General features: G+C 39.3%; 2 protein-coding genes across 2 annotated transcripts in view; one reads left to right on the top strand and one right to left on the bottom strand.

Annotated features, from left to right (window-relative positions):
* Window positions 1-18,466, top strand: part of LOC309695668 (ICOS ligand-like) — a 32,189-nt gene that overhangs the window by 10,931 nt on the left and 2,792 nt on the right. The gene's annotated exons all lie outside the window — the stretch shown is intronic.
* Window positions 4,381-12,199, bottom strand: LOC309695335 (coxsackievirus and adenovirus receptor-like). Its single transcript, XM_082515899.1, has 3 exons — window positions 12,106-12,199; window positions 9,591-9,959; window positions 4,381-6,440 (listed from the first exon to the last, which is right to left on the bottom strand). Exons 1-3 carry the CDS (start codon window positions 12,179-12,181, stop codon window positions 6,241-6,243), a joined length of 645 nt encoding a protein of 214 aa, XP_082372025.1. The 5' UTR covers window positions 12,182-12,199; the 3' UTR covers window positions 4,381-6,240.

Here is an 18,466-nt window from a genome sequence, read left to right as displayed (position 1 = left end):
CTAAAGCCGTAAACAAATACTTACAAAAGTGTAATTTACTGTACTACACAATGTTGTACGCTTTCACTTTCCAACCGTAATGGTTAGTCTATGCTATATAATGGATGTGATTGCTATTATATTCTATTTCGGGCACGATACGAACCTGTAAACAGGAAAGAAATGATCAGACAGGGAGACGTGGCTTGCCGTTTCCTGAATACTCCGCCATTATGAGAAAACAGCGCGGAGCATGCGCTTCAGGCTGCTAACAACAGGCCAAACCATGGTCTCACACTGCCACCTATTGGTATAAAAATGAAGCGTCCACTACAAATATCCCAGGGTAGTTACCAAGTTTCCTGTTACAATTACTGTAGTTATTTAGGGCATTTCCAAATGGAAATATCACTTACATTGAAAGTGAAATTACTTAAATTAATTCACATAAATGTGATCACACATTAGTGGGTATCACAATAACACAAAGTTTTCGTGTTACAGGGTTAGTGTTATTTTCACGTCTTTTAGCCTCAAACCATACAGACAATTGAGTTACTTTCACTATCAAAGACAATATGATGATGATTAAACAACGGCAACATTTGTAACATGCAACATAATTTCTGTGGGTAACCCTCTGATGGTAGTGAAGACCTGACAGATGTCAGAGTGACTCATTGTCTGTGAAATACATACTCATGGCTAAAGAGACACTTTGACCCTGAAAAAACTTTCCTTTTTTGCCTATAAACAAAATGACGTAGGTCACACCTAACAAACAGTCTGTGTGGACAAACCCACACTGAAAGTTTTCACTGCCTATTTTTTATTGTTATTATTATTATTTTAATCTGTGACATGATAAGAGATAAGAGAGCAACCATGCATGCTTACTCAATCTTTCCACTCACACAGTTACGTTATTGTTACTTATTTATTATTACTTACCCAAACATTATTTTGAGTAAAACAACTCATGTGTCACAGGAGCTTGTTACAGCTCCATGTTTGATTTGGCAGTTTTACACAACATTTTTGCTCCGATCTAGCGATGCAGGAGATCGTGGCTCAAGAGTTGGGAGTTCGTCTTGTAATCGGAAGGTTGCCGGTTTGAGCACCGGCTCGGAAAGTCTCGGTCATTGTGTCCTTGGGCAAGACACTTCACCCGTTGCCTACTGGTGGTGGTCAGAGGGCACGGTGGCGCCAGTGTCCGGCAGCCTCGCCTCTGTCAGTGCGCCCCAGGGTGGCTGTGGCTTCAATGTAGCTGCCATCACCTGTTTGTGAATGTTTGTGTGAATGGGTGGATGACTGGATGTGCTTTGGGGTCCTTAGGGACTAATAAAGCACTACACAAATACAGGCCATTTAACTCTGAAACTGTTTGATAGATGGGATTTACAGATTCATTCTAACATGAAGGCTTGTATAGCTTTGGTTCTACAACAGAAAACAAAATATATACATTGATAAATTATTAATCAGAAAATACTTATTACATTTCTATAAACAAACACAGCATAACAGATTTTGTTTATTCTGATATGAAACTGGGTGACCGAGTCAAGCTGTGGGCACCTCATTCAGTTTCCTGGGCATGTGTGGAAAACCTCCAACCAAAGTAGTAATACAAGGGCGGCATTTTGCCACAACCAAGCATTAAAGGAAAGAGAAAGGGATTGGATTTTGCTATTGCAGTGGTATGGAGGGAGCCACAGAATCACTTCTGTTTAACCACTATTTTTCAACACAGCTCCAAAAGCAAACATCTCTGTTACCCGAACCTGCCATCAGCAATGAGACCTGCCCCACATTCAGATGAAATCCCACCTCCTGTTTTTACTGACTTATCTGATGAGAGGGAAGAGTCTGAAGATGTTTCATCCTAAGATGCAACATTTTAGTGTTGAGGATTTCAAAGCTTGATGTTCAATTAGCGCCTCTGTCTGCCAGTTATTCAGTCAACCAGAGGTAAATAATTTGGCTTCTGAGCCAGGCAGATCTCTGTGTATTACTGAGAAGTAAAAAAAGGGAGGGTGGGCCATGAAAATGAGAACTTACAGCTTCTAGAGTCGGGGGGGGGGGGGGGGGGGGGGGGCAAATATGTTATATACATATATAGAACCTGAAGGGGTTCCTGCAATTCAGATGTATTATCTCCAAAAGATTTGGATCTGAGAAAGGTAGTAGTAGAGTGGGTCTAGGTTAAGTGAGATAAACCTGGCTCCAGAACGCAAATTCTCTTTTTATAAGTTTTTTGAGAAGGATTTTATTCAATTCCTTGAAATACATGATGACTTTGCCTGTTCTGCTGATATTGAAGCATTGTTTGCTGTACAATGGGCTGTGATTTTTATGCAGGTGAGTGGAAACAAAAAGTCTGCCTAAATAATGGAAGTTACATCTGTGCCATCTGGTCACACTAAGAAATCTATGAAAATATGTAAACTGTGTTGGAGGACCTGAAGTTCAACAAGCACAAATGCACCAAATGTTTTAAAAAATAGGATTTGCATTTTTTTAACAAACTGTATGTGAGTATGAGAGCAGAAGAAGCTCTGTGATGTATGGGCCTAAAAAGACATGTGAAACTATGGCATGGCAATTCAAAAGTAGTTTGTGAGATTTTTCTGTTTTATTAGTCATGAATAAAACAGGAAGTGTTGCACAGACAGAGATCATCTTTCCTTATTTCTTCTTTGCTCAAACTATTTTCTCTGCTATCTTAAGAGTAATTTTACTGATTAAAACAAAACATTAACAGAAAGGAAACAGTGGAACTTTATGTTCTTTGGTTTGGTAAATGTGCTTTCATAATATTGAAATTAATAAAATAAATAGAAAGAAATGCAATTTTACAGTATCTCTGCATCTAACAGCTGTTTTACAGCTGAGGTTAAAAAAAAAACTGTCCATAAACGAGAATGGAAAAGTTGTGATGATGTGATGATGATGACTCAGACTGAAAAGCTGATTGCACAACACTCAAACAAAAGGTCCTTATGTGACATCTTCATACACTGAGAAAAATTTGCAGCAGGTCAGCTCTGTCATCCATTGCTCTCTCATTTTGCTTTCTGATCTTTTACAGTTTAATGCTTGTGAGATGGGAACAACTTTTTTAGTTTAAGTTGGCAGGCTGCCAAGTGGCCTTTAAGTGTAATTTCCAGGAAGGTGAATCACTTTCTTTGTCAGCTTTAGAAACAAAGATATCACTTTGCATGCTGCGCTCAAAGACACAAAAAAAAACATGAACGATTTTATATTTATTTACAGCCTTCTTGTCTCAAACAGAAAGTAGCCTTCATGTTTCACGCAGAAAGTATGCAGGAGGCTCCTCCTCCACACGCCAGACTTCCATTTTGTCTTCACCTCCATTTTGTGTTGACTCTACACTTCAATGCAGTAAATTTATTTCATGGCTAAATAATTTATTCATGTGTATTTTGTTTTCTGTCCGTAGCACAAAGTGCCCACAGTTATACAAGCTCATTATAAAATGATAATTATAATTCATCCTAAAATCTAACCAAACATTAAAGCTGGTTTTCTTTGCTGTTAAAACATTACCCATGAAGAAAACAAAAATAATTCATGAAGTCTTGTTTTGAGATGAATACAACTTTAATTAGGATTCTTCAGCATGTCTTAAGAACAAAAACGTTATTACATTTTTAAACTCAAAAAAACAAACACGAGTCATAAGAAACATGATTAACATGACGACTAAAACAAGTCAAACTGCAGATTGGAAAATTAAACTGTGCAAACACTGACTCCTCTGCTTTCCTAATCACAGCTTTCCACTGTCCAGTCTCAGGTGGCAGTGATGGCCACAGGTATGTGTAAATGTGTTTGTGTGTTTAGATTAGCTGTTGGAGCACGTTTAGCAAGTCCTGTTTTTAAAAGGCCAACCGTAGTGTGGACCAGATTAAAACCATTTCCTGTCTGAAAAACTCATCACTCCATTCTTTGGTCACACAGCCCAACATATACTGATCAGGGCTCTAAACTAAACTAACTCTAACTAACTCTAAACTAACCTTTTGCCACGGTTGCACTGGTGTGCCTAACTTTTTTTTTTTCTTAGGTGCACCCACATTTTTCAACTGCATTGCTTAACCCCAGTTTTACACTTTTTTTGCACTGTTTTGTTTGTTCACATCTTCTTCTTTTTTTTTAAAATTGCCATCCATACAGACAATATTTATTTGTAAAGATTAACTAACAATCTTGTCAACACAAATTTCTTTATTTGGAGCACATTTCTACAAGAGAGATAAGTTACTGAAAAAGTGCCAGTGCTTAAAGTGCTTTGGCATTTTCTTTGGCAATATTATAGTGTTGAAATCTCCCAATCCTTTTAATCTTTGGGCTGAAGGAAGGACAGTACTCGGTGTATAAATGCTCAATCAACAATCATTTATTTCCATACATTTCAACAATACAGAGCATTGGAACGTCCGGACGGGAGAGATGCCAGGTCAGAGGTTCGACCGCATGTCTCAAAATGGTAGCGGATCACACAGCCTTTTATAGCTAGTGACGACCCCCACCTAGTCATAAAAGCTGCGTCTTCACACGTTTTTCTAATTCTTAGCGAGACTGGCTCCTGACCTTGGCTCCCTGTCTTTCTGTGTGAAGGAAGGTGGGGGCATGGTGGTTGTATGGTGGTTTTATCTCTTTTCCCCAGACACCGGGCCTCCTGCTTGCAACCTTCTTCTATGATTCAACAATAAAGCATGTCAAGAAAACAGTGTAAGACATTCACAGCCGATCAAGGATACAGAGTGATGCACACTTATCTAATGACCTACAAAATGATTATGTTCTTTTACTCAAGAGTATAATAAGGACTAAACTACATACACAGCACACCATCTAAACTAAAGGATAATATATGTCCTACAGCTGTTATCCTACTTCAACTACATTGACTACTGGTCATAAAATAACATATGTTTTAAACAGCATAGTGCTGTTTGTCAGCTCGGGGGTTTCACCTGCGTGTTTCTGTTTGCTTGCTCTCTTCTCTCTCTCTCTCTCTGTACACTTTTTTGTTTGTTTTTCGTCAGGTAACTAAATTGTGGTTAAATATGGATTATTTTCCATTTATTCAAATCTGTTTGGGGGTCTTTATTTTGGCTACGATCCTTCTTTAAACAAAACTCTCTCTTTTTAAAATTCAAGTTACTTATAACTTGGACTTGTAATTTTGTAAACAAATCAGTTTGAGGTACGTGGCCTGTTTTTAACTAGTCCTTCACCTCCTGTGTTCTCAGGATTTGGTCTGTGGACTCATAGTCATTGTGTTTTAAGACTTCAGTTCCTCTAACAGCAGCAGGTTTCCCTTCTTATATGGACAGTATGTTATATAAAGACCTCTGTGGCAAGAATACACTTCATTGTTTGAAACTGAAAGACAAATGAGAAGTGACTGACATTAAGAAGGTCGAGGCATGAGATAATAGACAACAGACTAAGATAGTTATCAAAAAGCTCATCTTTGCTTTCTTTTGTTAGTCATTTTGCCTTTCTTTTAAAGAAAATAAATCACAGGGTGAAGGAAAAATGTATGTATGGTATGTATTTATATGTATTAATGTATATCATTAAAATCTGACCGCTCTGACACTGGGCTGCTCCTTAATGTGACGGTGGATGTTATAAATGTAGTTAAACCATGCTGTAACTACTCGCACAGCAAGCTCTTCCTCTCTACTTCACCCCATGAGTTCTTACAGTGCAGTTCATATTAACATTTACAGGCAGATTTATTCAACAATCATTACAAAGGCTAAAAAAAAGAAACACTCGTGTTTTCTCTCCCTGTTAATGCAATTTAATCTTTCCTGTTTAAAAGCTTTCAGTATCTCCAATGTCAGTTAAGCTCATCATTACGTAAATATAAAACCACACAAACTCAATAGAAGTAACATCCATAGTTCAATCATGAGCTTTGGAAACTGTTTAAAGCTTAAAAAACACATATTGATAATCTTATTCAAATTTAATCTTGGAAGTTTGACTCGTAACACTGCAGGGAAAATGTAATGCTAGGGACTTTTACATCAGTCAGTCAGAGATAAAGTTACCACATTATGCCTTTCTCAGCTTCCTGTAGCGGCAGAACAGAGATAGAACCATAAATAGAGCTGAAACCTTCTAATATGCAAAACAGTATAAAAAACAAATAAATAAGGTTTGAGGAAACAGCAGCAGAGGCACTGACAGTTCAGCTGTAGAAACATGTGACACATTTTAAACAGTTTGTAGTTCAGCAGGACCCTGATTTGAGTCCAGATTATGTGTTGTTTTATGTTTTCTGTAGATCAAAAACACAACAATACCACCCAAAAGAAGGACAGCAGAAACTGCCACACCGACAGAGCTATGCCTCCCTATCTTCTCACTTCCCCGTTCCTCCTTCCCTCCATCCTTCTCTTGTCCTCCTGTCTGACCTGCAGGTGAGAAACAGGTGTGAGGTGTCAGCTGTCAGGTAGGTGATGAGTGAAGAACAGAACAGAATCCATTTCCTCTTCAAACTGCTGTCAGACATTATCTACTGCACTCTGATCACATCACTCAGACCTCTACTCACTCACCTGGAGAATCAACAACCGGGTAGCAGCTTCACCTTTTCACTTCGCATTTAAGGCAAAGGTAAGACTTTTTTTATCCAGGCTACATTTACACAGTAATCCATGCTTTTATTTCATCTTGCTTGCATGGATGTAATGCTCTGTATTTTGGAGTTAGTCGGTGTCTTCTCTCTCCTGTGCAGCTGGTCCGAAATGCTGCTGCAAGACTTTTAATCAGAACTTGCAAAAGAGAGCACATCACTCTCGTCCTTGCGTCACTCCACTGGCTGCCTGTATATCTTAGAGTTCATTTTAAAATTCTCATGTTTGTTTTTAAATGCTTTCACAATCTTGCCCCACTTTACCTCTCTGAGCTTCTTCATCCTTACTCACCCCCCAGGTTTCTCAGGTCAGCTGACAAGCTGCTCATGGAGATACCCAGGTCCAAAAGGAAGCTCAGAGGGGACAGGGCCTTCTCTATCTGGTTGTTCAGTCTGACGTCACTAGCCGTGTCTGGGCCTAAACTCCGCTGCAGGTCCATATATCAAACGATCACTATGGCATTACTGAGAGTTGAAAAACTGTCTAAAGTCTTCCATCTTTAATAAAATGATCAGCGTTCTGCTCTACCAGGTGTAACAATTGAGTTTAACATCCAGGCATCCATGAAAATGGAATTTATGACATTTAACGGAGTTAGAAGTTAGCAGTAGAGCTGGGCGATATAAGATTTTTTCATATCACGATATGTTTTTTTCATTTCAGGCGATAACGATATCTATCACGATATAAGCCACATAACTATATTTGTAAGATTTAAATGTGCCGTTGCTCACAAGTAAAATGTGAAATAATCAGCAGCTTGTTTTTATTTAAATATTTATTTCCCATAATAAGTTCAACAGGGTAGATGTACTTAAGGAACATGAGACTTTTTCAGATAAATAAAGGCAAATATTGCAAACTACACAAAAGGCAGCCGCTAAAGCGTTTAAGTTTCAAAATAGAACAAACGAAACAGACTAAATTGTCAATTCCACTTAGAAACAAAATATTAATTCTAAAAATAAATCTTAGTTTGTTTTACAGAAGAACAGACAAAACTGACTAACTTTTGTCAATATCAAATAAACTGAGAACTAAAAGGAAATTCTCAATCTCTCCTTGTTGTATAGCTGAGCTTTTCAAACAGTTTTAACAGTTACTTTAGTCTGACAAAAGCCGAATGACGAATTAGCGCTTCCAGTCAGAGACTGAGGCTACGTCCACACGTACACGAGTATTTTTGAAAACGGAGATTTTCCGTTTTCGTTTTAAAAAATAATCCCGTCCACACATAAAGGCAGAAATGAAGGAAAACGCTGCTATGAACATGCCAAAGCAGCAGGTGGAGCTATATTCCTAACCGTGCAGAAATGTTGGCCAATCAGAAGTCTAGAAGCCTCGGTGGGAAAAAGTAAACAAAGCTGGGGCATAGAAGCAGAACAGAGTCGTATGTGTGGACGGACAGTAACTGTGTGTATATGTAAGCATTTAAACACTGCAGAGAGTAGCATTAACAGTAACAGTATTGTAGAAATTCATTTCACCGAAACAATAACGTGGCGCACAGTGTGACGCATGCACCAGTTTATTGTATTTCCAGACTTGTTTTCGGCACAATTTACAGTGCACGCTACTCTGTTTTTTGTCAGACTTGAAATAGCCGAAATACCTTCACACTACAGAACTTCTATGGCTCTTCCGTTTGACAATCTCTCCGGCATTGGAACCATCATCTGTTTTCTCTTCGGTAACCTTCGGTCACGCTCGGTTGATTTTTCTAGTCAGCACACTCATTTCCTCCATTACGCGGGCGGTACGGTCGCTGGCTGCTTCCCAAACAAATACACATGTGCGGCTTGGCACTTGTGCTGTATGTAACAAGTCATGTGATGTGACGCTGCGGCTGTGATTGGTTCGGTTCTGCGCTACTTAATTTGGATTGGCTGACCTTTTTTTTTTTTTTTAAGAGGACAAGAGCGGCGAGGTCTATCGCGATAGTTTAATTTCTCTATCGAGTAAAAGTTATATCGCGATACATATCGTTATCGTTCTATCGCCCAGCTCTAGTTAGCAGGGAGTCAGCTCGCTAGTTTCTATCTAAATACAATATAGCATGTCCTGACTGCGGGGTTTTGGAAACAAATTAAAATGTACAGCTCTGCTATCACTTCCAGCATAAATGAAGACAGAAAACTAAACGGCAGTGACGTTTGTAGGGTTACTGAAGTTGGGCTAGCTGGTATATAATGATGTGCTACGTGACCGCTAGCGACACAGCTATGTTAGCATAATATAAACAAGCTACCTTTTTTTTTTACACTCGATAAAAGTTAACGTGAGTGTTCTCGGTGGTCAGGAACAAATGTAATCGCATGGCAGGATGCTGTAAAAGGACCAAACTTCAGCCAGGAGAACAACTGAGATAATCCATCCACAATACGAGGTTAGTCATTCATATACTGCTGCATGGGCTGGGCTGTAGTTACATCCCCAGGTTTTAAAAACTGAGCTTAAATAAATGATTAGTGGTAATAAAAGCCGAGGGAGGTCAACAGTGATCGCTGACTGTTTTAGGAGCTTTTTGAGATTAAATAGAAGAAAATACATAACATTAAACATGTTAACAACACAAAAGCCATATTAAACACAGACTACTTTAGACCCGGAAGTAGGATTCGTCACATCATCACTGAACAATCGGATTGCTGCTCCTGATCTCTGGAGCGATCTGCCCCAGCACATTAGAGTCTTAAAACCCATTTTTACTTCTTGGCTTATGACACAGTTTGACCCTGATAGTGTGCTGATTTTATTATTTTAAGTTTAATTCTAATTATCATTTTATATTTAATTTTTTATCTTATTCAAGATATATGTCAAGCGTACAGCACTTTGTTTTCAGCTGGGAGTTGTTCTGAAAGTGCTATATAAATAAATAAATAAATTGCTTGCTGATCACACACACACTCAACTCTACTCACTCACCTGGAGGATCAACTCTCAGGTAGATGATGCTGATGGGGTGAGACTTTAGATGAGCTCTCTTCTTGCGGTTTGCTTTTCTCTGGGCAACACGACACTCGTATGTTCCAGTGTCATTAATCATCACATTCTTCAGAATCAAAGACACGTCTCCACCCTTCATCTGTCTGTCCTGCAGATCCACCCGGTTCTTAAAAGATGGATGCTGGTCATCTGGGTCAAGCTGCTCATCTCGGTACAAAAGGATATATTCTTCTCCCAGGTCAGGTCTGCTCCACTCTACAACTATGATGTTGTTCTTGTTGTTGTTGTTTGGAGCTTGACATGTCAGAGTGATGTTCTGTCCAGACTGAGCTGTGATGACTTCTTGGTCTGATAGAGGAAACGACACAAAGCAGAGAGATTAAAAAGGTGCAATTACTCATTTTTACAGCACCAATCATTAAAAGAAGCTACAAACAGAGACCACTGTCACTTTACCAGAGGGAGTACAGAACACTAGATGCTAAAATTGATCACAATCTGATTTTTATCACAAACCCTCTTCTACTTGTGTTTTAGGTGATTTGAACCAAGGAGCTCAGGAAGTGACACAAGGAGAGAGGAGTCAAGGAAACGGATTCAAAAGAGTGATACTTAAGAGTGAATCACCACGTCGGACCATGCCAGTGTTTTCTCTGATTAACTGTCGACGGTCAACAGTGTGTTACGCCCCTACCAACAAACCAGGAAATAAATGCTGGGGTTTAAAATTTTCTTTGCTTGCTGTTTTTTAACATGACTCAACGATATGCTGACACTTTTGTTTCTGACAAAAAGACAATCACTGCAGTGGTAAATGGCCTGTATTTGTATAGCACGTTACTTAGTCCCTAAAGACCCCAAAGCGCTTTACACATTCAGTCATCCACACATTCACACACTGGTGAACGCAAGCTACATCGTAGCCACAGCCGCCCTGGGGCGCACTGACAGAGGCGAGGCTGCCGGACACTGGCCCCACCACCAGTAGGCAACAGGTGAAGTGTCTTTCCCAAGGACACAACAACGAGACGGGGCTCGAGCCGGCAACCTTCCGATTACAAGACGAACTGCCAACTCTTGAGCCACAATACCCCCAATGCTACATGCTAAATGCTACGCTGAAGAACAATCAAGGAGACCGTGCTGATCTGGGTTTCAGGTTAAGATATTGTTATTTATTTTGTTATGTTTTTGTTTAACGTCGCAAAACTATCCTCCTATAGATGAGTGGACAAATCCTGATAAAGCTTTGCAGGAACACTGCCTAGGGTGGGTACCAGTATCAATATAGCATATACAAATATTCTATACAAACAAACAATCATGTAGATTTGTATATTGGCACTTCAACTGAATAGAATATCAGATTAGCACAGTGTGTCACAATATGATGTACGATAGCATCATACATAATATGTTGGTTATTTCAACAACCACCAAAGAGCTGAAGCAGCAAACCATTAAAGGCCACGTACATGGATAATGCAAAATGATGTAAACACCTCATTTCTGCTGTTCAATACTGAAGAAATTTAAACTTTTAGAAATTATGTCGTTACTTTGACACAAAAGCATCTGCTGTGATGTTTACACCTCTAATGAAGTCTCACAAGTAGATATAAAAACATGGATATGTACTGATAAACGATCAGAATTATAATATTCCTGATTTAGTCAAAATTGAATTGATTTGGGATCTTGTGAATCAGAACTGAATCCGTTGTAGAAATCAGTGACGACCTATTTATTAGCTCCTTTCATATCAACGTCAGTTGTGTGTGTTAAGTGCTGCTGATGAATGTTTGTTGAGATCAGTTTGTTGTGGGGAGTTACCCTCCCCACAACAAACTGACCCCTCAGACATGTTAAACCAAAAGTAATGAGAATGTTTTGAAAATGTAAAGAAAATGAAATGTAAAGACCTGTAAAGTGTTCAGATGTATAACATAAAAGTACAAACTATTAGAAAAATACTTAAGAAACCCTAAAACAAATAAATGAATTAAATAACAAAGCAATACTTTTTTTGTTTTTATAGAAAACAGCAGATTTTAATACTGCAACTACTGTTGTGTCATGTGGACAAAAACAACCCGGTTGTAGAGTGATGATGCATAAACCTTGCTCCCGGTTAACTTAACCTCTACATGCCAGCTAGCAGGAACGCTACAGACGTCGCTGCTGTTTATTTTGTGTCTTCATTTTTCCTAAATCCCCGTCATAACATGGTGTAATGGCTTTAGACGGAGACTCATCCGGCTAATTTTTTAGGGGTTTTGGTCGACGCCTTTCTTCCTTTTTTTTTTATCACGGTAAAGGTTTATTTATTTTTTATTTAAAAAGTACAGTTAAAACTAAAGTTGATCAAGTTTACAACTAAATAAACGTTTTAGCGCTGTTACTGTTCACGTCAGTTTAACCTACATTAAGCGATTAAAGTAGATCAAACAAAGTGCTGCATCTATTTAAACATGTGAATTCCTACAGAGCTCACCTTTGGAGGCAGAAATCTGAGCATAAATGGCGAACAGCAGCCAGAGAAGTTGAGGAAATAAGCTCGAGGTAGCCATGGCTTGCTTTAGCTTAGCTTCAGTCGCGTTGTTAGTGAGTACAACTGATACTTGTAAACTGGGTTTTTTCTTAGAGACCTCTGATTACACAAAATGTATTTATTTATCGCCACCTATTGTTCTTGGATATTAATTACAGGACTCGCCACACGTAGCTGTGGGTACTGCAACCCCTGCTGCTGCTCCGAATACGTTGCAGAAAACTGTTCATCTTGTGAATTGCTATATTTTTTCTGCATCTCAGTGAACACCGCACAGAGTTACTCAAAGGCCCTCAAACAACTTTTGTTTTGGAAATATTATTTAAAAAAAAGTGACCAAAAACCATATCGATTGGGTGAGTCCACCATTAATACTTCTGCAATAATATCCTACCCACGTAGGAAAACACTTGGTGTTACGGCCCGTGTACAACCGCTGGGTGACCTCAACAAATTTCGTCCGACTAAACTTCTGTTATACATGCAGAGCGCCATCATTCGTCCGTCTACGGTTTTAATTTGTCATACCGCAAAGATAACAAACTACTTCCATGCCATTTCCACAAGGGGTCGCCTCAACATAAAGCCTGCGTGCTAGAGTCGGTTGTTGACGCAGTCACAAGTTTGTTTTTGTCTCCGAACGTAGTGGTTTTTAGTTTTTAGTCACATGGAAGTACGCTCTTAATCGAGTTAGCCAAAAAGTAAAATGCTAATAACGAATGAAAACAGATGGGGGAAAAGCAACATACCTCATGATTAATCCCTCTCCATCGTCCTTAACGTGGCGCAGTTGTTTTACCCACCTTGTCCATTATGAAGTGTTCCAAATATTTTATAATTCCAATAAAACCGAAAAGTTTAATAAAATATTCGAAACAAGCACTGAGTCTGTGTCGCCTAGCCATGGTCCGTTTGAAGCTGCGGACCTGTATGTACTTAAGTCCTTGTTGACTGTACTAGACTCAAAGTCTGTGAGTCACACTGTTCAAATTCAAAGTAGGCATCCAGCCAAGTACGCCCGACAGCCGGATGTGTTTTCGCTCCTCCCATTCTGTCATACATCGGTAGAGACAACTTGTAACCTGATGCAGCCAGTTTCCCCGCATGCGAAACGGAAACGCGTCAGAAGAAACTGCGAGGTTTCGTTCATAGTCGTGAATTTAATGGCACCCGAAGCTTCAATCGGCACCCGATTGTCTGACTAAAATTTTCTACTTGAAGCAGGAACTCCCACCTGCCATGTGTGTGAATGGGAAGAGCTGACTGTGAACTATTTAACTTGCGTGCAATAACCGTTACTGTAAATATATATCACTATTATTTTTTTCTCTGATATTGTATACTTGTACATTTACTGTTGATATGTATATAGTGCCGCAGAACTGTACACCTCACCACCCCTTTTCTCTTCAGTCTGCAGGGAGTAGGAGATGCTCCATTGTTCTCATTGTTCATGTGTTTAGTGACAATAAAAGACGTTTTATTTCTGTTTCTAATGTGGATGATCACACAACTGCTTCTTAAGCTGGTGAGAGGCGGAGAATTAAACTACAACATATAAATAATGAGTTGCCGTTTTTAACCTAAAAAACAAAACTAAAACTAAAGTTGGTAAGATAATTTTTTTTGACTTTTTGACTTTGACTTTTTAGTTTCACCACTAAGCTATTCATTTAGTATTTCCTCATTGCTAAACTTCTTTTTAAAAGACCTTCTTTATCTGTGTGGCAAAAAAATGAAAAATATAATATGCTTGACTCTAAGAGCCAGATTTAGTAAAGTGTAGCACCAACAAATATAGTGCGGTGACAGGATTGTGTGTCAGAGGTGGGAATTCAGAGATTTTTGTGACCCTGATGAATACTCACTTTTGGAAGTTCAAAATGATTTACTGATAATTATATTCAACACAAACAAAACAAAAAAAGTTTACATTTTTGTGTTTTATAGATTTGAACTGAGTGTTAAACGTCCTGTTCCTGTTACACAGTGGAGAAAACAAAGTGCAGGGGCTGAGTCAGTGGAGAATTCGTGTAAGTACTTCAGTGTTGAATTATTTCCAACTCGAGCCCTCATGTGGGACTCTCCTCAGCTCTTACTGGGACAGTGGCGCGGCTGCCCCTCTGTTGGTCTTCCATGGTCTCTTGTGTTCTGGGGGCCTCTGGATGTCTGGAGTTTTGATCTCCTCCATACCCGCTTCACACCCTGGAGGACGGGGCTGTGGCCCCCCCACACTCCCTAGCAGATCATTACATGGAGAAACCTTTGGAATGCAAACATGCTGATCCACACAGGTATGCACACATGGGTATTCACAGACGCGGACTAAAGCTTTCTTGGCTGCTGCCTCAAAGCACACTGTGCGCTGTCTATCTTGCGTGCTGCACAATATCGTTTATTATTTAGTAAATATTGATATCTATGACTAGCTAGTTTATTGTGATGGTGCTTTGTTTTCTCTATTATTATGTTGCTCTTTGTTGTTTGCTGTCTCCTCTGTTTGTTTTTTTTGTTTGTTTTTTTTGTTTGTTTTTTTCTCCATACAGGTGACCCAGGAGTTCTTTTTTTTTTTCTCTCTCTCCCCCCCCTTCTCACCGTCTCTTCTCCTCTTTGGTTTTCTTTCTTTCTCTCCCCCTCTTTCTCTCATTCATTCCCCCTGTCCTATTTATTAAAAAAAAAAAAAAAATGACAAAGGATGAACTGAAGCTCTGCCATCACGTAATGTCGCATACTGCTGTTTCTGATGTCATTTAGAAAAAAAAAAAAAAAAAAAAAAAGAATTATTTCCAACTCACTCACTGCTTGCTACTCAGTTCCAGGGATTAAATTAACATTTTAAAACTAGTGTAAGGTGAATAGTTTACTGTTAAACAGCTTTTATATAATCTAAGTTATACAGAGCTTAATGTTTTACTGTCAAGTGCACTAAAATGCATTGTTGAATTTACTTATTTCAACTTATGCCAAATAATTACACCTAACTTGGTTAATCAGACTTTACTCAAAAATGCTGAACTAACTTGAAAAAAGCACACTGGAAAAAAAATGTATTAAAAATTGTGTTTCTCTCAACCTATATAGTCATACACTGGCAATCACTGGGTACTGTATTAACATCAGAGCAACTAACACGAGCAGGTGTACATGTGGTCCCACTCACAGGCTGCTTTCATTTTCTGCTACAAGTCTCCCTCACACACTGACTCTCAGTGGTTTGTTGGAGCCAATGACTGTCATTGTTTGGAGCTCATCCAACCGAACAGGAATAACACGGTGGAGGTGGAGCAGAATTACTTCTCTTGTTCAGTTCAGCAACTAAATCAAAAACACTGAAACTTTAGTGTTTCTATTCTTTTAAATCTGTATTCAAATAATGCCAAACAGTCCACATAGTCCACTGCTCTCACCGGCTCGAGTGACCATTGAACCCCCCGGCTTGCTATCGAGCGGGTGGGTAACAGACGTCTCCAAAAACGTCGGAGCACTTTTGCAAATATGCGATGTCTTGATAAACCAAGCAGATATTTGAAATTTAAACAGCTACTTTCTTGCCTGAAAATATGTTAAACGTTTATTTTGTGACCCAGAAAGATTAATAAGAGTAATTTTAAAACTTAGTAGTGGCCGCCATTGTTGGAAACTGAAATTGGCTGAACTGAATACGTCGCCTGGCTGAGATGTAATCAGCCTTCAAATGCGGCCTCCGAAGGATGCAGGCGACGTTTTGGGACACAGCTTTTGTCTCTATTCTGTCTTACACATATGCATAAAACCGTATTAGATTATCTGTCCATCATCAATTTTAGTTGGAGATAACAAGCAGCTCAGACAACACAAAGGTTGGAGTCCTCCAAAGGTCTCAGCATGATGCACTGTTTTTCCGCATGTGCTATAGGAGTTACTCAAATGTAGAGGTCTGGATTTTAAGTTAAACTTAAAGTTTCTTGACCCCCCTCCTCTGTGTGTGTGTGTGTGTGTGTGTGTGTGTGTGTGTGTGTGTGTGTGTGTACTCATGCAGATATTTGTGTCTCTGTGGGTCTTAGTGTGTCTGACGCTCACTGTTCTGTGTAGGACTTTATGAATCAGAGGTGAATTTTACATTTCTGTTTTTGACTTTCAGAGTAAACACGTCCACACATATCACATCTCTGATCCTTACCTGAAGTTAAGAAGTTTTCCACTGATGTTTTTTAAATTGGGTTACTTCGGGACTACTACTACTGCTGTTAGCTAGCAGGATGTGAGAGGGTTAGTCTGTCAGAACGATAACCTGGATCTTTGTTTGCACTAAACACAGCTTTTGATGGGCTTCAGGACGCGCTGGAGCTCAAGAGTCTGACTTAAACACGAGTTATTTACTTATAGATTTATGTAAATCTGCTCATATTTGACTGATTTATCACTTTTGGTTTGTGAAAGAGTCTCTTACATTTGATTTAACTTGTAAACGAGGTGAAACTGTATTTCATGTTAAAATGCAGCAGAAACAGAAACATATAAATCAGGCTTCATATCAGTGAACAAAGTCCTGATTAATCTGCACGAGTGCTGTCTAGATGAGCGGCTTGTTGTTAGTTCACAGAAGATGAAGCATCTGAACTGAAAAGGTCTCAGAGAGATTCAGAGTAGATGTAACCTGCCTGAAGGAGTTAAATCTGAATGTCATGTGATATTTGTGGCCTCTGTGTGACTCATTAACAGACTCTGTTCGACTGTTAAACAGAAACTCAGTGAGTCTGTTTAAATTTGGTTCATCGTTTTTCTAAGACCGACTGTGTGTAAGGAAGCAGAAAGTGGAGCTTTGCTGAAGGTTTTCTGGGATAAATACTAAAATAAAAATGAGTTGATTTGAATCTGCTGACTCACAGATTAAAACAATAAAACTAAACCAAACATCTTTAACTTTGTGATTAAGAATCAGAAATTAAATACTTGGGTTTTCCTGTTTAAGACAGCTCAGAAAACAAAATGAGAAGTTTGTGGTTCGTAGCGGTTTCATACTTTGCTGCACCTCCCACTGAATTTTCTGTGTAACAAGAACAGCTCAGAGTTGTGTTGCTGCTCAGACCACAGAAACTGTTGCCTCTTTATTGCTGACACAAAGTATGAGTGTCACATTTACCCCTGTAGGTTCAGAGTACTAAAACAACACGTGACATTGGTGCTAATCTGAGCAGGGATCATATTTATTGGCATCATGAACATACGTCAACTCTGTATCCATGAATATTACCAACATGCCTGCTGCAGGCTGTATTGCGAAACAGTTTTTAGTCTTGGCTGACAGTTGTGCAAGTCTCAGCAGTAACTTCGGCAGTTTGAAAGTTGATGAATATCTGAGTGTAGACTTTTTATCTGAGTGTAGACAGCTGACAGACTGCTGATGCACAGTTGTGCACACGGACATGTACTTTGTCGACACAGCTGTGGTGGATTTTACTTCGCTCTGTTTTACATGAATAGAATAAAAGAAAAAAAAAAGACAAAGAAATCCCCTAGAGCAGCGCTGACGTTTCGGGGTTAAAGATTTATGCTGGGAAAGTACCAAGAGTGGTATGCGGTGGAGTTTGCCTGATGTGTTGATTATAATCAGCTAGAGAGCAGCTGAAAGACTGTTGCTGCACAGCTGTGTGCAGAGATGGGCAGTAACGCGTTACAAGTAACGCGTTACTGTAATCTGATTACTTTTTTCAAGTAACGAGTAAAGTAAGGGATTACTATTGCAAAATCGGTAATTAGATTACCGTTACTTTCCCGTAGGAACGCTGCGTTACTGCGTTACTAAAACCGTGATTTTTTTTGCGAGAATGTCTCATGACAGTGACGTAAGCAAGTGCGACGTTGGTGACAGCAGCTGTGTGCAGATCAACAATGGATAATATATCGAGTGCAGAGAGAGTATGAGCGTGCAGCGTTTAAAGCGTGGAAGTACTGACCTTACTTTGAGTTTGATTCCATAAAAAGTGACAAAAACATTAGCGTCCATCGTGCGTGGGAAGAAAACTTCTTTTTACAGCGAAAAAACCCCTAAACTTCCGAGCAAGCACCGAGTAGCTACGACGTGATGGGAAACTCACAGAGACACTCGCGCGGATTCTTCAACTGACCGCAGCACACCTGCACCAGGGTAACCCTCCGCCTACCCTGCTCCTGCTTTACAGGTGAAAATAGAGCAAAAGGACCGCTGAGTCTTTGACTTTATTTATTTTCTGCTGTGTTTTACTTGCATCTGTTTGAAAGAGTGAGTGAAAACACAAAAAATATTTTATTTTATGTGCTGGAATGTGTAGAAAATAGGTTTAAA

The sequence above is a fragment of the Aulonocara stuartgranti genome (assembly GCF_965226115.1).
Source record: "Aulonocara stuartgranti genome assembly, chromosome: 3".
Classification (NCBI taxonomy): Eukaryota; Metazoa; Chordata; class Actinopteri; order Cichliformes; family Cichlidae; genus Aulonocara; species Aulonocara stuartgranti.
The sequence above is the reverse complement of the archived record's forward strand: the minus strand, read 5'-3'. Positions and strand labels throughout refer to the sequence as shown.